Here is a 22,170-nt window from a genome sequence, read left to right as displayed (position 1 = left end):
CATGTATGGGGAAAATTCCTTTAACAGAAAAAAACCTCAGAGAGCTCCTAAAACCCCAACAATCTACAAACATTTTAGGGGTTTTATTGACATTAGTGTCCAAAACTACATGAACGGTAAGAACAATGCACACTTTTGGATATACTTTTGAAATACGAATTGTGTGGTATGTGTCTCAGTTTTACATTTTTTCAGACAGGTGTAACAAATGATTATTCAAGTGGAATGTTTAAATGCTAAATATTCTTCCCCTTTTTACTGTATTAATATCATTACATAGTGAGAGAGTGCTTTATGTGCATAAAATAAGTAATCAACTGCTGAAAGATACAATAGCAAGTATCTTTAAATTTTATATAAGGTTTCCTTGTAATTATAAATTTCTTTGATTTTAAGGGTTGTTTTGCATTTTTGTTTTGCTAAAACAAATTTTGACTACATTTCAGGCAAGATAGAAGGTATCTCTAGGTGAAAGATAATTTTTTTACAGAAGAGAGATGCTGCAATTTAAAATATGTGTCCATGAAAGCATAATAATGTTTAGCAGGTAAAGTGTGTTGAGCACAGAGGGAAAACTTATTAATAACATCAAATTATTTAAAGAAAAAAGTTGTAGAAGTTTTCAAAAGCTTTTTTTTTTTTTAGTACTAGGTGTACTCATAAGGTCTAATCCTCTAAAACTTTCCTCATAAAAATAGACTTCTTAATGTAAGTGTAGTCTTTCTTTCAGCTTAAATGACCTCGTTTAAGTTTCATAGGCCTGTCTCTTCATTTTACTGGCTCCTGATCTTTAGTAAACTAAGAGATCATCAAACCTGGACATAAGTCAAATCTGCAGAATTGCTAAGTACTGTTTCCTACTTTATATACCTACCACCTGAAACCTTCTTTTAACTACATTAATTTTTGTTGAGCAGAGAGTAAGTTGTATATTAAGTCAAAACGTTGTTTAAAATAAATAAAATCCCTGAGTTAGGCACTTTGACAATTAAAACGAGCTATTTTGTATATTAAGAAATCCCATCAGAGATTTACCATGGTTAATATCAATATTAGAAATTATCAAGGGAATATTTTCTATAATCATTATGTAGTAACTAAATTGAAGAAAAAATAGTGCTCAGTAAATGTTCTGGTTTTTAATATTCCATCTCAGAAATGTGAAATGCTTAGAATATGTGAGATAATTGTGGTTATTTTTTTTAAATTTCTGTAGTACTTAGTTTGGCGAATTTAACTGAACAACTTAATGAAAAATACTTAAATGTTGCAGATGAACTTTTATGAATTTAAAATCCATGAAATTCAAGATTGTGGTTCCCACAGCAACCACGACTTGTTTCTTGGCTTCTGTTTAGGGTTTCGAATTACTGGGCTAAACACTGTTCCTAGTCCACCTGACTTTTCCCCTGATGATGTGAAAGCTGAGATGGGGAACTTTACTCAGGATTTGTGGGTAAATTTTTTGTCTGAATATGTTTCTTTTTCCAGTTTGTCCAAGATAATATTGTGTGGCAATGATTATTCCATCTTCTTAATTTTTAACATATTTTTTCAAGACTAGCCATTTTCTAACATTCATTAAAACTTTACAGTCCAACACTGTACAGACATTGCCCTTCATTTTACTCCTGCTGGGTGCATAGGGCAAGTATTGTCATGATTCTCTGATGGACAATATGGGTAAGCTCTGAGGGAGGTCCTCAGTTTCCTGCAGCTCTCTTAGAGTACTCAACTAAGTTTTCATAAAAACGTTAGCTGAGCAGTTGAAACTAAATCCAATGACAAGGAGAACACTTCCTTCATGATGTCCTTCTACCTTCTACCACCATCAGGTACACCTCTTAGTATGTGTTCTGAAGCACCAGAAGCAATATCTTAATGTGCAGATTTTCAAATGCTATATCTGCATGTGTGTAGAGGAATCAGGCATTTCAATTGCTTGTTTAAATTTAAAACATGAGATGTTACTCTGGTCTCCAGGGTGTGCCTGCCTATTTGGTGAAACATCTTGAGCCTCAGCAATTGTGAGTCAAGAAGTTGAATATTCATATCACTTTGTGTGTTTTTTCAACTACTGTAAAGGAGGTTATGGACTTTTTTATTTGAATGCTAATAAAAAACCTTTTCTATAGGCCTTCTACTAAAAATAGCAGTCACTTCTAGTTTAAGATAAACATGGTAACATTTCAAGTATAAAGCTTTTACAGGAAAAGAAATATGTTATTAAAAAGTGTATACATAAAATGAATACTCAACTGTGGCTGTGATAATGCTGTTCATTTCTGTCTACTATAATCTAAAATGAGCCCATTGTTTTCTTCTGGTTTTCCTTCAGATGTAGGAAAGGATAAAGATACATATACAGATGATTCAGAACATGGGAATTATGATGCTCGTACAGATCAGTCATTGCTTATTCAAAATAAGCTCGCCAGGCAGAAAACAGAACCTCGAACTAAATCGTCTTTAAAGGTAATGGACACAGAATTCTATTAAATTGTATCGACTGTCAGAATGTGCTTAAATATTTTTAAAATGCAATTTTTAAAGCAGTACATATGTTGCAGCCTAAATAAATGGGCTTCTCATGGTAAGAAATTTTGGTGGCTCCCAAATTGTTGGAAATGATAAAATTTCTAAAATAATTTTAGTTAATGGTTTTAATTAACTTTTAATTAATTGTTTTAATAAATCGTAAGCAGTGAGTTAAGTCTTAAATCACTTTTAGTTAGCATTTAGCAAAGTTGTCATAAGCTGCTATTGTGGAAACACAACTTGGTAAAATGACTGAAACTTTTGAGTTTTGTTAAACTAACCTTGATGTGCTTCAATGAAGAAAGCCTGGGAGAAGAGAGATGCATTGCTGAAATTAGATACAAGGAGTGCAGAATTTATGGATCACAAGGTCATTTTGCAGAAACCAGAAGATAAAGAAGAGACTAAGTATATGTGCTGGAAAGTCCCTACTGGAGGAAAAAGATACTAAAAAGATTAAAAATATGGACTAATTAGGATGTGCAGAGAGAAAAAAAAAAAACAATTAAGGGTAGAATATTAGTTAATGAAAAAGAATTATGTAATTTAGAACTAATGAACATTAATTTCTTTGTTTGCTAGAAGTGTATAAATAGGTTAAAAAGTTTTGTATCATTGTCTCTTAGGAGGCTGGAATTTTGTTGGCCACACACACACCTCCTGGCCAAGAATAAAATAATGCGTTACTTGCTAACACTAAGAAGACAGTGTAAGAGGATTTTATTTTTCCTGATGATTTTGGAGGTGTTGGCGATTGAGAGACGGAATGTAGCTTGATGCAAGCAAAAGCCGTTTATTGTTTCTACAGCATGGCTTATATACTCTTTCTACTACCTTAGTGAAAACTACAACATCCATGTTTCCTAGCAACATTGATTAACCACCGTCTTGTATGATTACCTTTAAACAAGACACAGTGTAATACATAACGTTCCTTTTACTTTCTTCGAATTCTTTTTTGCTGTTCCCAGGGCTTGTGGCCCACTAAGGTTAAAATGTCCATATGGCCTACAAACTCTGCAGAACTTTCTGCTCGACTTCCCAACTGTCTCTCCATATGGAGAATGTTAGTAACAATATTATAGTTTGACCAACAGAATCAGTGAATGGAATTCTCTGTACCAAAAGCAAGCAAAATTATACAAAATCAAGGATTCTCATGTTTTTTATTGACACATCTAAGAGGCAGTAGCCTTTTTCCAATAGATTTATTTGCACAGAATTTAGGATATAGGATTCTGGGCATGGAGTGGAATTCATATTATCTGGAAGGCCTCAAGAAATTCTGAGAGTTTAGAAGAACTAGCTTCATGTAGCAAATGGTCAGTTGAGAGTGATCTAGCTAGAGTATAAGATCCTTCTTCTAAGCAGTATCAAAATGATATCTAGACACATTGAATGAAAGATAAATTTCACTTCTGTGTAGGCAAGTGTAGGAGTATTTTCAGGAATCTCAGCTAAGGTGCTGGAAAAGCCATCTCATCTCACCAGATAAATCTGGCATGCCATCTTGCTTAGTAATTACTTAATCATACTATTCATCACAATGCATTTTCTCCAGCAGTACATCTACTGTAATGTCAGAGGTTTATGATGGATTTTCTGTTCAAAACATATATCTTTTTTTAGTCATACTTTCAACTAGGAGACCCTTAATTCTCCTTTTCTCCTTTCCATTAAGCATAATTGGTTGCAAACGTATGAAAAATGACTTAACCTCAAGAAGTTCTGAATAATTTTCTTTGTCACACACTTGAAATAATGAATTCTGCAGATAGGGTATTTTTACCAGTGATTCTGTGATTTTTGGTATATGCCTATAGGCATCAGTAATCCTGTATTACAAACCTAGTTATGCTTGAATTACTGTAAGCTTCTGTGCTGTACGCACAGCACATATGGTATGCTCTTCAGGAGACCATTATAGAGTTCTCTCATGGACTGTACCTGTGGCACTTTGTGATTTTAGCATTGAATTCAGTACAGCTTTATAGCTGGTAAGTACGGTCACATATTTGAAGTGTAAACTGATCTGTCACAATAAAAAGTCTCCTCAGTCTGACCAGGTAATGAAAATGAGAAACACTTCATTAGCCAAGAATACAAGGATAAAAGCATATTCTTCTTCTCTTCTTTTTAATGTTTCTAATTTTGGTTTGTGTTGGAAGGGTTGTTGTATACCTGACAGACTCAGGGAAAAATTGCTAAAAAATTTGTTTGCAATTACTTCTTGATGCCATTATCTTTCTCAGTGATAAGCTGCTTGAATGTTTCAGCAGTAGTGAACGTCTTGCTCACATGATGAAAGCCAATAAACATTTTTTTCAGGAATTGTTTCGTTTTTCAGATTACATACATGATACCCCCATAAATCTGATTCTTGTTGCTACATTTAAAATCTTTGGAAAATCAGATACTTTTCTTCTAGCAACCAGATGCCAATGTATTAATCTACTTTTCTTGTTTCCATGATTATGATTTATAATTGATAGTTTCGTATAGTGTAGGTTGTTATCATTTCAGAATCCACAGATTTCATATTGCAAAAATGTGAGTCACTCAGACCCATGAAAAAGCTGTCATTGTTATCTATCTCTGCCAATGTTTCATCACCGACTGCTCTTGAGATTGCATAGAAAGTATCACTTCATGTATGTGATTCTGCCAAGGGGTCTCACAAAGAAGAATGAGGCCAACAAGTGTCTATTGAGCAAAAATGAGTAGTATCTGCTTTTCAAGGGAAATGTAGAAAATGAGGAGGTCCCTGAGTGGCAAGTTGATACTTGAAATGTTCTAGTTTCTTTAGGAAAGGGAAGCAGGCTTAAACAGACTTTATCACTTGAGTGGAAGGCAACATTTGTCCAGAGAAGTGGCAAAATCAGTAGCAGCCAATTATTTTCTTTACCTATTGCTATTACAGGTATAGTAGCACGATAGGAGTATTTGAGAAATTACACTTCAATTTCCTTCCATTCGCTACCTCACTGTTACTCTCTTTGATCTAACAAATTTTTTATCTAGGTAGTGCGTTTTGCTATCTGGCAAGGTAAAGAAAGGATTTTTAGAACAAGGTTCATATTATTATCACTGTGGATTCAGGAACTATGAAGAAATACTGCCTATACAATAGCCTAATTTGCTGCCTTTTTCTGGTAGTCCAAAAATGCAGTCTAATCACACAGAAGTAAATAAAGCTTAAAAGCAATGATAACAGATAAAATCACCATCCCAGAATGGAAGGATGTGGTAAAGTGCAACAAAAGTTAACTTCATGTTTGTGCTTTTAGTGCTTGGCTCTCATCTCCTGTGAGGTTTTTTTTTTTAAAGCAAAAAAAAGCTCAGAAAATATTTCAGGAAATGCAGGGTAAGTGGCAAGTAATAACTTTATCATAAAGATGAAAATTTTTAAAAATAAAGATGTAAAGAAAAATTTCTTGTGATCATGTTAGTGTGCTTCTTAAGACCTCCCTATTAGACCTCAAGAGCAAATAGAAGAGGTTAAATATTAAAAAGCCTCCTCCTGTCTCCAAACATCCTCCATTGCTGCTCTCTCATATGGTAATATTGAACAGACTTCCTTTAAAAATTTTGCATATCACCTAACCCCCTTCTTTCCTGAAGTCAAATGTGTTTTTCATAATATATACAAATGCATTTTTCATGCTTACTCTCTAAGTCTGAATAGAATATAAATGGAAAAAATGTCCTCTGTGAAGAAGCTAAAATAATTGCTAATCCTTTCGTTTACTCCTAAAAAGTTAAACTGAAGTTTAATTAGGAAGGTCAGATATTTCTGGAAGTCTTTGTTTCCATAGAAAAAAGCTATGTTCTACACAGCAGTGTAGTCACACTGAAATATGATAGTGTGGGTAATTATGGCAGCCTGTTATGTTGTCTTTGATGCCCAAGATAGTTTGGATGTCTTTGCATATGCAAATATGTCCCCAATTTTCATTCCTAGGTTATTTGCACAAGAAGAATGCTAAACCAATATACACTTAAAATCATCAATCTGTTTTTGAAATAATGTAATTGAAAGGATGATTCTAGTAAATCTGTTTATGGTTTATCCATTCCTACAAACACAAAAAGATGAGATCTAACTTAGATGTGTGTTTAGAAAATTTCACATAAAGAACGCCTTAGATTATTCTTAATCAGAGTATGTTTTTGAAATGTAAAAAATGGGTATAGTAGCACTTCAAAATGCTTCACAGCTATTTCTATATAATTTAAGAAATCTGTAAACTTGCTGAGCTCCCAGCTTTGATTTTTAAACATCCTGAAACAAAGCAAGCATTATTTAGGTATCCCACTTTTGTCATGGGAATAAACCCACTGTAGTTAGCATCAGAGATGTATTTATTTCCAGAAAATACTTAAGGTATGAGCTGAATCATAAGCTCTGAATGTGGACACTAACCACTTAAATGGTGGCATCCTTTGGCGTGAATATTACTGAAGATATTAATGCCAAGTTCATGGTTACAGTATTAGGGAGAATTAGTGATCTAAATAAATGAGGTGGTTTTCATGAATCAGCCAGTAATCTTTCAATCTAATAGGATCTTATAAAGAACAATAAATTATATTGGAAGTAAGTTTTCTTTTATTAGAGAAAACCATTCCACTCAGAACAGGAAAGCTATTAATGTGGATTTTTCAGGTAGTTGCCATGCTGAAGAAGTTAACAGATCAGACTTTACCTCTGTCAAAATTCAGTTCTTCAAATTGTTTCCATGGCTACTTCTGCTTATACATGATTTAATATCCATGAATTAATCTGTTATTATATATGAAAGATCTCTTTAAAGCCAAGACACGAAGAGGTACAGAAAACTGCTTTTCCTTGACACACCTCTGGTAACCAGTGTGTTTTTGCATTTTAAGTGTCTTTCTGCTCTTCTTACTTCTCTCTTCCAAGCTGATTTTCCTTGCAAGTATACAGAGTGATACTGTATGTGCATGTATACATATCTGTGTGTTTGAGAGTATACATATACATATATACATATACGCACACACAAACACACATATATACATATATGACAATTCATACCATCCTTTTTGGGCTCTAAGACACCATGCTGACATATAAACATCAGTGTATGGTGGTGTTTACAAATTTTTAAGTGTCAGCAGTATGCCAGTGTTTCCATGAGAAAGCAAATACATTTCAAAGTCTGCTTACTTGTCTTTGATTCTTCTTCTACTGTTTTCTGGTTCTACAACTTTTCCCTGTGTATTTGTGTCCGAAAAAATGCTACTGGCGGGGTGGTACTATTATGGAGTGATGGAGTTGAGACTCAGTGCTTGGATTCAGTACTTGCATTTCCAGTGGTTGCACCACTTTTTCTACTGGTGGATTCTCCCCTCCCTTCCCCTCCCCTCCCCTCCTCTCCCCTCCCCTTCCAAAAAAACCTGAGACACTTAAGTAAATCCCTCTTTAGTATGTTGCTTCATTATTGGTAAGGGTTTAGTAAAATTATTTTTCTCTAGAACATTTAGCATCAGAATTCATGAACTGTGTTAGGAAGGAAATTCATTCTGTTCCAAACTTCATCACCATGACATAAAAAAAAATTGGGGAGAGAAATTCAGCAAATTTAGGGTGCAATTGTAAAAGAAGACTCCTGAGGCCCAGCTGTGTGTAGCCATCTACCTTTAAGATCCCAGGCTCCAGTCTGTTGCTATCTTTACTTTCCTTTATATAATTTTACAAATGTAATCCAAATGATACCACCCACACAGAGGAAAGCTAAACTTCATTCTCTACACTGTAGAGACTAAATAAATACGTTCTGCTGTGGAAACTTAATTCTTGAGTACTGTCCGTTGTCACTTATTTAAATGAATGCTCCTGTTGCTGGTTATGACTGACAATTAATATTTTCTGTATGTTCATATAGATGTGAAACTTTGTTATATTCTTTTTGCTAAGTGAACAACATTCCTTGAAGTCAGAAGCTGAAATAGACTCTTCACTGCCTGAGCTACACCCCAGTGTAAAAGTTGTTTCTCCCTGTTCTGGATATGTTCAGCCAGAGCAACCTGCTCTGGGCTGAGTCCCATGGGCTCTGTGCCTCCTGCTAGACTAGCACTCATGTTGTGCTTTTATTGATGTTTTATTTATAATTACAGAGTATGAGGGTAGTAGATGAAATTATTTTTTAGATATACTCTAAAGCAACTAACAAAGTACATCTACTAAGAGGTGTTGTGAAAATACAGTTGTCAGCCTCTGTGTTTATGTGTACATGTATATAAAATATGTAGAAATCATGCTCATTTTTATTGCCATCTCTGGAATATTTCAGGAGTTAAGCAAATAAAAAAATATAATGATTAGTCTTGTTCCCAGCTTTTCATTTAATATTTATATGTAAAAAAATGGTAATGAAAATTTTATACATGAGACTAACAAGTTATATCATTTCTTTCATGTCAGACTTGATTTACAGGATGTTGATAGTAAGTTAGAATAAATTCATTTATTAAAATAAACACATGTATAATCTAATAATGCAATATTTCGTAGGCTAAATTCATACTGAAGTACTTTTATTATTTTTCTGGAATAAAAACACCCTTGTCACTATTTCAGCCACAGTCAATAATGACATGCATTTAAGCAGACATCAAGTTGATCAATCAAATAGGTTGAAATAAAGAATCACAGGTTGGAATCTTAGTTGTCTATAGTTTTCACTGTACAAAACAATGCCAACAAAATTTAAGATTCATCAAATGGCTGTGTAACTCATCCCCTAGGATAATTAATGCAACACAAACTGCTAAAGGCTGTTTCCAAAAATGGGTCAGTGGTCAGAAAAGTAGGGATTAACATTGCAAGCTTAAAAAGACAAAGTGGAAATGCACATAAAGTGTCTCTTTGTGTGAAGGTGAATGTTATAGGAGTTTATCTTTTTGCTTTGACTTTGAATGCTGTTTAGAGTGGCTGAATATTAAAATCTGACTTCAGTCTGTAAAATAGTCAATATTTTATATTATTAATATAGTAAAATATGATAGTATCCTATTGCCAAATATAACATGCACAGTAGCATATTAGTGTATTTTTACATAATAATATTTCATCTACATTGATACTTTATGTGAATAGTCATGTCTGACTAGCTAATTGACAAGTTTAGTAAGAAAGTCTGTTTTAAGAGGAGGACTGTACATGTTTGGGGAAAGAAGAAGAGTGATTGCTTTAAACATAGTGATTTTTCATTTATATAATATACATTAATGGTACAGTAAATTTAAGGGGATATTAGAGTCAAAAAGTTTCATGAATTATATTAAAGTAATGGTAAGTTTCTACACAGTTTAAGAAACTATACATATTTCTTTGTAGAATTACAGCCATGAAGCATCCAATAAAGCCAATGTGTCCCAAATTCAAAAAAAAGAAGAGCAAGCAGTTTTCCCAGAAATGAGCTGTCAAAATCCTTATAAGTGGTCTTCTGGGTTTTAAAAGATTATATGGATATGGGGGCTGCTGGACAATGTTATAGAAAGTTACTGAATACATAGAAACCTGAGCTGACATTGGCTGAACATGGGGCAGGCAGTAGAGGGAAGTATCTGGTTTCCTATACGTGCTCTCTCCTAGGCAGTACCTTTGATGTATAAACAAATTAGAGAGAACCTTTCTTGTACTTTGAATGTACTTGATATTTAGCTGTTGCACAGCTTAAGCTGCAAATACTTGAACAAGTGAATGGGAATTTTCTCGAAGTTCATTAAAATGTAAACACCTATAGAGATTTTGTCAGCCTTTAAACGTTGCTGTTATGTTAGTTTTGAGGAGAGTTGTCAGTGGTGGAATGAAGGTGAAATAAATGGTTACAACATATATTGTACCTATGTGTGGTTCTCATTAACCTCTAAATTCACCTAGGTAGTGTATATTACTCACTATCTCAAACTTTTTACCAGTATAAGGTGGAAAAAAAGACAACATACTACTATATTAGGATACAGTGAATACCATGTAATTTACATGAATCTAGAATTTGCTCCTGTTTTGAGAATGGTTCCAACTCACTCTTTAGAAATATTTGTTTCTATGTATGGTGTGAAAAAATGATAAAAGTTTAATTTACAGATCAGAACAGCAGTGAGAAATAAATGAAGCTGAAATAGTTACAATTACTGTGAACCGTGCTACTTATATTAATTGGGGAGAGAAAGATCCCGTAAACCAGATGTTCCCACTTTGTGAAAAGGGCATTGCTAATTAATTAGAATCTGAAAAATAGTTTATTGAAAAATCCCTCTGTGTCGGCTAAATACAAGGAAGTTCTTTTTATACATTTGAATAGAAATGTAAACTTTTTATTTTATAGCTTTGCTAAATATTTGCATTGTACTTCCACCTTTTTTTTTGTTTGAGCCAAAACTCCTTTTTCTAGGACAAATTGATCAATGTGTGTTGCCTTGTGTAAATTTCAGTTCAATGATAGTGGTAGTATTTTGAATTTTACACTTTCAGGCTTCAAAGCAGTGTGTCATGTGATTTGTGTCATGTGATTTGTTTTACTAATCACAAGCTATGAAGCAACCAAAACTGTTGACACATAATAAAAACAAGAAACTGCAGTAGATCTATAGTATCAAAGCCTCAGGTAATAGTTTACTCAAATGCAACCCAGTGTATTATGATTTTGCATAATGAACAAGCTTGAGTGAAGTGGTACTTCACAGCCTCATAGTTGAAGTTCTTCTATTTAAAGACTTTGAAAGAACAAGGTTAAGTTAAATTGCTGAGTTTACCATCTGAACTATATTGCAATACTCTAAAAGGAGTTTTTCAAAACAAACAAGTTTTCATATATGTGTAAATGTAAGAAAGCTAACAGATGGATACTGTTTCAGAAAATCTGGAGGAGTAAGATAGTGGAGAGAATGAAGAGGATAAGAGAATGTGCATTAGTCCTTTTATACACATTTTTCAGGTGAAACAGAAAATCTTAAACAGAATAAAGGAGAGTAAGGTCTTTGCACAAAATATTTCTTCTGATGCTTTTTTCCTTTTCTGATCCTTTTCTCTGTTGAAAAAGGTGAAAGAATGAATCAGAGATGTATTGGTCCAAACCAGCAGATAAATAATAAATGATGTGTGCTTGAATGCCCACTGTAGCAACAGTTGATTCCTTGTGCTAGGTACAGATAATATACCCTGACTTATATGTTTAATTGAAATTATTGCTCCATGTTCTCCTTACATGTTATGGAGCTCCTTCAGATCAACTGAAAAAAGCCAACTAAATCACCATATAAATTATTTTACTGGTACTCAATTACTTAAGTAATTACCATATTACTGCTAATATAGGTGGTCAACATTGCTTGTGAATTGCACAAAAGTTTAATTAATGGTGCCAGTAGCATTAAAGTGAATCAGTCATGAATTCAGAATAGTATAGGCCAGGTTCACTGCATGAATGTGGTAAGTGACTTTACTATTGCACTTCTCAGCCTGTGGGGGTTGTTCTCTGAAAGTGGTCTGGGATAAATAGGGATAGAAGATTTCTTTCTACTATCTTCACTGCTCATTATGTCTTTAACACTGACCCCAGATAATTCTGTTTGGTATATTCTGTTTGGTATATTCTGTTTGATGAAGTTGAGGTTATATTTGGATACTGTCATTAATCTGAGAAATAAAACATGTTTTTCTAAGACTGAAGAAAATCAAATGTTTCAGAAATGAGGAAAGAAAGGCTAGAAATAATAATCCGAAGAAAGGCAGTAGAAGTGTATTCCAAAAAGATAGATGTAATTTGCAGCATGTCTGTGCAGAAATTGCATGAGCAGAAAATGTGTTAGAGAAGTTCCAGATCTCCCCTATGGGGGAGTTTTGGCCAGGCTTTTTGTATCTGATTGTGCCTGCTTCATGAACCATAAAAGCAGCCCTGGTCTAGTTTTGTAAAATACTTGTGCAGGAATCCTTCATTGTTGAAGAGCAGATTAATTGCTTGTGTCTTGAACCTGAAAAAGTATGGGTTTTAAAAATTTGCATATTCAAGCATTTGAACCTTCAGTTTACTACCTCACCTTCAAATCTCTACATCTTATAGCTTTAGATCATTAAATCTATAACATTATAAAAATAATAAAAAAATAACATTTTTACTACCATTCCCATTCAAAATTCTTAGAAGGGGTGACAAACCCTATATTCCATGCACTATCTTGGTTGACACTCTTGACTACCTTAATTTGGATTTCAGATATTGTTTATCTGAATATGAAGAAAGATATTGAGGTGCTGGAGTGTGTTCTAAGAGGGATCCAGGGCACAAGTCTTATATGGAGCAGCTGAGGAAGCTGGAGTTACTAGTTTGGAGAAAAGGAAGCTCAAGAGGAATGTTACTGCTCTCTACAACTACCTGAAAGGAGGTTGTAGCCACATGGAGGTCAGCCTCTTCCAAGTAACAAGTGACAGGACAAGGTAAAACATCCTCGAGCTATACCAGGGTGTGTTTAGATTGGCTGTTAGAGAAAATTTCTTCACTAAAAGGGTTGTCAGGCATTGGAACAGGCTGCACAGCAAAGTGCTGGAATCACCATCCCTGGAGGTATTTAAAGGATGTGTAATGTGACCCTTGGGAACATGGTGTAGTGGTGGGTTTGACAGTGCTGGGTTAATGGTTGGACTCAATGATCTTAAAGGTCTGTGATTCTAAATTGAAGCTTAACGTACTTAAATAATGTTCCCAAGTGTAAGACGATGAACTCCTTTGTAATGGTAGATGGTCTGAGACAGACTGTTCCTTGTTTTTTTATTTTGGGAGCTAAAAAAGCAGAGAAGGAGGAAGAATCTTGTTAGAATGCTTTAGGTTTTGCAGACTGAGGAATTCTCAGAAGCACTAAATGTGTAGAAAGCCAGCAGTGAGAGATGTGGGCATAAGAAAAACGTTTCACATAGAAACAAGTGAGCTGGTATCCAGTATTTATAATGCTGGTATCATGCATTTGATACATGGTTCTACTTATGAATAGTGTCCCTATTGGGTATAACTCTGAGTATTGTAAAATTCATACCCAAATAATCCAAATAGGATTAATTTCTAAGACCAGCATCCTGTTTAGAAGATGCAGCATTGATAAACATTTGGTCTCATATATGATGGGTGTAATGTATACTACTTGGAACGCATAGTTTTCTGGATGGTTTGTGTTTAAATGAGTGCTGCATTATCCAGAAGATGATTATAGTTTCTCAGTTTACCTTTTCAGATGTCAAAGTCTTCAGAACCTGAGGTGCTGGTCAACAACTGGCTGAACATGAGCAGCAGTGTGCCCAAGTGGCCAAGAAGGCCGATGGCATTCTGGCCTATATCAGAAATACAGCAGGGCTGTGTTTGTCCCTCTGTACTCTGCACTGGTGAGGGCACACACTGAGTATTGTGTCCATTTGTGGTCCCCTCATTTCAAGAGAGACATTGAGGTGCTGGAGTGTGTCCAGAGAAGGGCAATGGAGCTGGTGTGGGGTCTAGAGAGATTAAATCTTATGAGGAGTGGCTGGGGGTACTGGAGCTGTTTAGTCAGAAGAGGAGCCTCAGAGAAGTTCTTCTCTCTAAAGCTACCTGAAATGAGATTGTAGCAAGATGGGGGTCAGCCTCTTCTACAGGACAAGAGGAAATGGCCTCAAATTGCATCAGGGGACACTCAGATTGGACATCAGGAAGAATTTTTTCACTGAAAGGATGGTTAAGCATTGGAACAGGCTGTCCCGGGAGGTGGTAGAGTCACCATCTGTGTAAGTGCTCAAGACATGACTGGATGTGGCACTTAGTTTAGTTGTGAAGGTGGTGTTTGGTTGGACTCAATGATCTTGGAGGTCCATCCTAATTTAACGATTCTATGATTCTATAGTCCATCACCAGTTGGTTGGATCTCTGTTCTGAATCATGCAAAGCAGAGAATGCAAAAATAGCTTGCATTAGTAGCAGCAGGTAAAGCAGGGTTTTCCATATCAAGGTCAGATAATTCCTTGTGTTTGCAAGCATGGTGGGAAGGAACTAATCAAGATTTAAGCATTGCTAACATGGCATTGAAAAAGCACTTCAACTAGATTATCCATGCAAACATTCCGATCAATAGCATTTCTTTTTTAAATTTTTAGATTTATTTCTGTCTTGGGGAAAAACAAGTATGTTTGTTCTATAAAATTTGCACAGGTACAAGGTGAGAAAATTGCTTTAATTGACTTGCCTTTATTTTTTCTTTTTAATTCCCACTTGAAAGTAGGGATTAACAGAAGTTCATATCAATACCCACCACGCAATAATTTTAAGGTTTTTGCACAGCTGAAATAACTGGAATATGAGTTTTGTGAAGCTATTTTATTTTGTTTTGGTCTAATTAATTTGAAATCCTGAGCAACTGATGCGTATCAACTTTTTGTTCTTCTGAATTTGTTGCATAGTCATCCTTCTGATATGTGGGTATTTCCATGGTTTAGTGCTGTGTTATAAACAGTTCATGATGGGGCTCTTCATCTTTATAGATGCCGTATTTAGAGTATTTTTGTTTTATCTTTGCTAGAGTGATGCCATGGCATCATCAGGACTCTTCTTCAAAGATGGCAAAAAGCGCATCGACTATATCTTGGTCTACAAGAAATCAAGTCCACAGGTAGAAAAACGAAGCACATTTGAGAAGAATTTGAGAGCAGAAGGACTGATGTTAGAACGGGAGGTGAGTCTTGTAGCTTATGTGGCATAAAACTCCCCCTTTATAACACTATCTTACTTTACTGAACTGATAAAAGATTCCTGACAAAATTACAAGATTTTCCAGTCAGGCTGTTCCCTTCATCTTCTTAACTGTATTAAACTAATAAGAAGAATAGTTTGATAGTGTGTGTTTAAAATGATTTGGGGATACATGCTTGCATACAGAAGTGTAGTGCAATACAAAGGGAAAAGTTCCAGCTTTTTATACTTGCAGAACACAAGAAGCTTCAGTAACCCATGTTGTTGCTTTAATGTATAACCTCCGTATCTTTCAGCATGATGTTAAATGTCTCACTGTTTTTCAAGGGGTTAAGGTTGTCACTATTCTGGTTAATCCACGGCTAGTAATAGTAGTATTAATATAAAAATGAAAGAAAATGGAGCCAGGGAAACAGCCTTGGATTTTTGCCATCTCATGAATTACCTATAGAACAGGTATATATTTAGTATATTCTGATGTAAGCTCCTATTGTTCATGTATCTTTCATCCTGATTTTTCAACTCAATAGAATTGTAATACATATTCTGTGTTTAAGCAATGAGCTTGCAAGTTATAGCTCACAATATAGCATGTTGAATCTTCATAAATAACTAACCTCCTAAAATTTGGTTTTAAGGCTTTTAAGAATTGTTACAGTATAGTAGTAAAAATATCTGGTTTTTGTTCCAATTTAAATAAATAGTAAAATCTTAGCTTTTGTCAGTTCAGAATTATTGATATTCAGAAACAAATGGTTTTATAAGATCTAAAATGTTTTGTTTTCTACTAGTACTTTATTTTATCCACATCTTTTGAGGAAGTAAAGTGTTTGAGGTAGTAGTATGGAACGGTGATATGACTTTATAGAACTGATAGGTAAAACAGTGAACATTTTAAGTGTTATTAACCCTTTAACACCACTTTCTTTTACCTTTACTTACCAAACCTTGCAAACTCAAGTTTTTGGAGGCTTTAATCAGACTCAACTCAAATATAAAAATATCTACTTATAAAATCTCAGGCAAATACATCTGCGAGAAGGGTGGGGAACTGAAGTGTTCGTAAGAGAAGGTGAATATAGAAATCTGTAAGGCTGGAACTCTTGTTTTATGTACAAATAAATTAGTGATGAAAAACATTTGTGTAGAGTATACATTGTAAATTTAACAAAAAGCAGTCTCAATTCATACACATTTAAAAGTTCCCAGCAGGTATCTCAATTACTGAACCATTCCCTTGAGTTACCATTTTGGCAGAGTGCAGCCTGGAGCCTTCTCTCATCTGTTCTCATGTCTCTAGCAGCTGACCACTCTTCTCCTTTAATGGGATACACACAGAATGGTTTTCAATCTGCTCATCTAAGGTGATTTTGTGGAGATTTAAAATTATTCCATGTAAAATTTATTCCATGTAAAAAGGTGCTGCATAAAGTCTTTACTTAAGTTCATGACCAAAGATCTTTCCCTACAGATTCCTTTTGTCCCACAAGTCTACACATACTACAGAGTTTGTAAGGGAAAAAAGTTATTGATTTTCCTTTGTCTAGAAAAGCACTTGTTTTCAGAGTTGCATGCCCAATTCAGGCCTAAAATCAGAATTTGACCCTGAAGAATGCTTCTAGAAGGGTGGTTGCCATAAAGGTTTAAATTATTAATGTGTATTTGCATGTTACTGCTCTTTACAGCCAGCTGTTACCAACAGTGATATCATGTTTGTTAAAATTCACTGTCCGTGGGAGACATTGTGCAAATATGCAGAAAGAATGAACATCAGGATGCCTTTCAGGTATTGTGGAAACTATTTTAAGAAACCTATAATTTAGTGCTTAATATTGACAGTCCATCACTTATTTAAGGTTTAAATGTAGCCTTTACTGCTCTGTAGCCAGGCATGCTCATATTTTAGTGATGTGATAGGGAGAGAGGAGAAACTTCATTCTTCCCCATTTTTACACAGTACCCTGTTACTTGTTTTCAAACTTGCCTTCTAAATCAAATCGAGCATATGTCTTTAGAAAACATTGTTAGTAGTTCACACATTGTTTTGGATGTTCTTGGCAGAGTTTCAGGTGTTCTCCATCTGAGCTCGAGTATCCTCCATGATTTTAGAGTTTTTCTTAAGTCTTACTGAAAGGCAGGTGAAATGACAGAAAAATCTAGTGTCTTCCATGTCTCCAATATAAAACATATTGTCAAAATTTGAGTAAAATGAGGTCCAGTAGCTTTCCTTAGGCAGAATAATGGATTGAACTGAGTCCTTTGTTTGAATGCAAAACAAGTTCTATCATACATTTTTGCAATAAATATTTGTTCTTAATTTATGGGACTGGTTAATATTTCCTGCAACAATACATAAGTCTTTAAAGGAGAAAATGTGCCTTTTCAAATTGAATAATAATGTTCTTAGAGAGAGAGAAGACCATGTAGTGTGCTGTAAACCTCCTCAGGTGTTAAAGTGGTAACTAGATGCTAAAGTTGTGTGACTCGTGGAAAATGCCCTTACAGCACACCTTTCTCACTCAAACTGCCAAGTGCTCAATCTTCCATGCTGTGACAATGTGGCTCTCTTGCATTGGTCCTAAGACAGAAACAGTCATCATGAAGCATCCATTGTTCAAATCTTGCTCCACATACCCAGTTCCATAAAGAGTTTTCACATCATTCCATTAAGCCTTCAAAGGCCTTTCCATAAAAAAAATGTTTTCTGTAACAGTCATCTTCCATGTATTTAAGAATATTATTATAGTGCTACTTGAGCTTATCTAGTTCAAAAAATACTTGTCAATATTTTAAATATGTGTTTATGTATGTGTGTATACATATATAATCTAAATTCCAATAAAAAATTTTTTTTTCTTGCTTTTGATACATGCATTCACAAAATTGTGTTTTACCAATTGTTTGAATTCTTCATAATTTTAGTTGCTTCATAGATCCATAGTGCTCTCAGAAAAAAAAAAGGCTGACTTTTGCAATCCTACTTTATTTGGAAGGCATTCTAGGTCATGTTTATTTTTTAAATAATTAAATTATTTAAATTATTTAAATAATTAAACAATTAAATTATATAAAGTATATTTATACTCTCTTTATTATTTCCCCAAAGTGTCTTTATTCCTGGACTGTTGCTTTAGCTTCTTTTTATCCAATTCATTTCAGTAAACCAAAAGTAGATAAAATACTAAATTTTGCAATTTCACTTTTTTGGGAGTTTTGCTGTACAATGAAATACATATATTTGGTAATAAATTTTTCCACCTCTACCTCCATAACAGAACTGTGAGAAATAGTAAATTGGTCAACATTTCTATTCTGTCAAAAACACTTGTGTTTGAGGTGTTGAACTTGCTTTTTTTAATGAAACATTCCTTACCTGGATTGTTTTCCTGAGGTAACCATTCAATGGACAAAGGAACCTCAAATGATCCAATTCTCCCACAATTAGTGATTAGTCAGTGAACTAGAGTATCTTCCTCCCAAAAAGTTTTAGGTCATCCTTAGGTAGTTTTAAGTAGCCCTGGGAGGAGAAGAGAGTTTGAACTTGATGATCTTTGTTGAGTACCTTCCTACTTGAGATATTCTGTAATTCTAAGAAGCAAATTATTTCTCTTAGCCATTATCTGTTTCATCAGTGGTTTCTGACTGGTTCTAGTAATAGTTAAAGAAGACAGATAACCTCCCCTGCAGTATTTTAATGCAGTATACCCATTTGCTCTTGCACAGTCTTGCAAAATTTTTGCTTTTAGTTATGGTCACTGAAATATACCGTATGTTAATATATTAATAACACATGAAGAATTCAATTCATACTTTTTAGTTTTGTTTTGCTCAATCCAGGAATCTAAACAAAATCAACAGAATTATTATTTCTCTCCATTTCTGAAAACTAAAAATACTTCTGAGATTCACCCACAATCCTAGAACTGTTTTAGCATGGCATTATACCAAAATATGTTGGCAGATATATATGTATCATATATGTAACATAGATGGAATTTCAGTGTTTCAATTGCAGAAGGAAATTTTTCTAAAATTTCAATAGACAGTGTGTAGTAATTATTATTGTCTTGTATATAAGGCTGACTTTGCAATACTGCTTTATTTGGAAGAATATCTATATGGTTTCAAACAGGATTTGCATAAGCATCAAAGTTAGATCATGACTGAATTACAATTTTTTAACTTTTATAGGTATTTTTATTAAGTATATGATCTGTCAGTAGAAATGCAAATACTATATGTTTCCAGAACTGAGACAAAGCTTTAATTTTTTTTGTCTACAAGTATCTCATGACACACAATTGTTACTGTTTGTAATGAATAAATTATTTGTATCTGTAACTTAGGTGAACTCCATCTGTGCAAAACAGCTAAGGGTAACTAAAGAGAATTAAAGAAGGGTTTTGTTAAAAAATGTCTGAAAACCCTTTAATAACTTCATTGCTTCATTTACAATTCTGCCTAGCAGTACTAAGTGTCAGGCTGCCAGCAGTCTGCAGATTGGTAGATACATAATTTTCCAATGGCCATGTATTTTCCAGGCAAGGTATCTTTCATCCTCTTTTTAATGTATTAATTTCAGTGGTTCTTCAATGTAAGTAATGTGCTCTAATCAACCTCAAATACTGCCCAAGTGTGCAGTTGCAGATCTTGTTAATGCCTGAGGAATCTGCAATATCAAGGCCTTTGTGTGGTTGAAATGTGATGTGAAATTATAGGGGGAAACCAGAAAAAAAGCCTGAAAACCTGAAACTAGATGTGGAAAATATTACCGTGCAGCAAATATGTCTCCATTTGGTTTCAAAATAACTGTTCTCAGAAGACTTTACTGGGAATTTCTGATCCTGTTTCTCTAAGTGTCTATAACTGGTGAAGGGTGGAGAGAAAAGAACTGTTAAGTGACTTATTGATTAGCTATCATTATTGTCAGTAGCTACAAATCTAAAATGTAATTTTAGAACAAATGTAAAACTTGAAAAATGAGAAACTATGTTATTTTAATGACTTTATTTCAGTTGCCTTTTTAAAGTGTTTTTCACCTTTTTGTCTATGAAAATGCATGTTTTAAAATGTCCAGCATTCTTTTATAATGTATATGTCCTTATCAACTGTGTTCTACTTGATTAATCTCAGCTGATTTTTGCTGTTCTTTCAGGAAAAAATGTTATTACACTGACTGGAGGAGCAAAACCATGGGCAGGTTGGTGGGTGATGTGTAGCTTCTAATTTTGTCAGATAGTCACCCTGCTAAAGAAAATCCATTCGCAGTTGTAAATTTATCCATGAAACTTGGAAAATTAGATTATTTTCCTGAAAACTCAAAATATGTCAGCTCAAAGTGTTAAAATATTCATCTGTAACAAGGTGCAGTACTTTAAAGCCTTGCCAGTTCTCATTTTAGAAATGTAAAAATGTTTATGCCAGGGCAACAAAAAAAAGACCTTATGCTCACAGCAAATATTTAATACCGGCTCTATCTCTGCCATTATATCTGCTGACACCAAGGCATACTTCTTTAGCATGAAGGATACTTTTGAGTGTATGTCTGAGATTCTGGCAGTCAGTTACTTTCTTAGATATGCAAACATACTTTCTCTCCTGTATGTCCTCGTGATAGGCACAAATCAATGCCACATACTGAAGGCTGCTTTGACTTTTTATTTGCTGGCTGAGAGACTAACTTGCAAAACTCGTAGCTGGTGCTGCTGTTAGTGTTTTTATCAGCCAGAAGAAGGTTACAAGAGGCCATAGGGGCAGGTGAAATGAGCCTGGGAGTGCTGGGGAGTGAGAATGGGGGACACTGAGCTGTAGTTACTCCCCATCGCTTTAGTCAGACATAATTATGTCTTGTAAATCCTAATCCCCAACGGAAAATATACGTGCAAATATTTCACATGTGGGAAACTTCCTGAAAGAGTTCCCTATCACAGGTTTTCTTGAGATGGATCTTGAGATGAGATTACTTTTGATTTAGGTTCTCTTATTGTTACTTTAGATGGTAAAGAGCTCTTACTATTTGTCTGGAACAATTTAAGTAGTCTCATGATAACAGTTTCCAAGATGATCAGCCAACAACAGCCAAAGCCCTGTTGAATGGTAAAGTGAGAAAACTTTAAACAAATAAGCTGATTAAATATGTTGAAATAAACCAGTTTGTAACATAGATTTACAACTGCGTTTTGTCCTCTTCCCAGTTGACATGTTTGCTCCATTTTAGCATGCATTATGAAAGATGTGATATGCTTTTAATAAAAGGCAAAATCAACAAGCTTTACTTCAAAATTGTGTCATTTCATCTATAATCCATCTGGTGAGTCCTGGATATTACATAAATTTTGTTTTCCTTATTGAGAAGGACAGATGTCTGAAAGATGCAACTTAAGTTGCACAGTACCCGTGAATTGAGTAGTAAGTAATTTTCATGCCAGATTGATTTTTTATTTGAGACAAATGCTTTTACCTGTGATTTACTTTGTGAGAATTTGGGTATGAATATTTTTCTGCCAATATTTTCTGGCACTTTATATAATTCAATCCACAAAGGAATTGTGTGAAACAAAAGAAAGAAAATCTAAAATTGAAAGCTAACTCTAAAATTGCTGACATACACCTCGCATGCATACTTTAACTTCTCCAACTGTCATTGTTACCTTGAATCTTACAACTTTTCAAACTTGACTGCCTCTGTGTAATTTATTTAATCTCTTGTTAAAATTTCTAAGTTATTAAGTAGAGTTTATAAGAGCTACAATGAACTATATTAAAATTCTTCTATATCTAAATATTAAGGTTATAAAGTTTCTGTAATTTAAGAATACAAAGTAACAGTAGTATATTAGACCTGCTGTGACATGTACACTTCTCTAACTTTATTGACATGGTTATATGATAGAGATAT

At 34.3% G+C, this 22,170-nt stretch overlaps 1 protein-coding gene across 4 annotated transcripts in view; it reads left to right on the top strand.

The window, feature by feature from the left end:
* The window catches only part of ANO3 (anoctamin 3), a 211,682-nt gene that overhangs the window by 135,012 nt on the left and 54,500 nt on the right, over positions 1 to 22,170 (top strand). For all 4 annotated transcript variants that reach the window (XM_048306870.1, XM_048306869.1, XM_048306871.1 and 1 more), the window contains 4 exons: positions 2,339 to 2,475; positions 15,103 to 15,255; positions 16,958 to 17,058; positions 20,428 to 20,472. In XM_048306870.1, the coding sequence (XP_048162827.1) occupies positions 2,339 to 2,475; positions 15,103 to 15,255; positions 16,958 to 17,058; positions 20,428 to 20,472 (436 nt within the window). The remainder of the gene's footprint in view (positions 1 to 2,338; positions 2,476 to 15,102; positions 15,256 to 16,957; positions 17,059 to 20,427; positions 20,473 to 22,170) is intronic.

The sequence above is a fragment of the Corvus hawaiiensis genome, chromosome 6 (assembly GCF_020740725.1).
Source record: "Corvus hawaiiensis isolate bCorHaw1 chromosome 6, bCorHaw1.pri.cur, whole genome shotgun sequence".
Classification (NCBI taxonomy): domain Eukaryota; kingdom Metazoa; phylum Chordata; class Aves; order Passeriformes; family Corvidae; genus Corvus; species Corvus hawaiiensis.
This window is presented reverse-complemented; position numbering and strand designations above follow the sequence as displayed.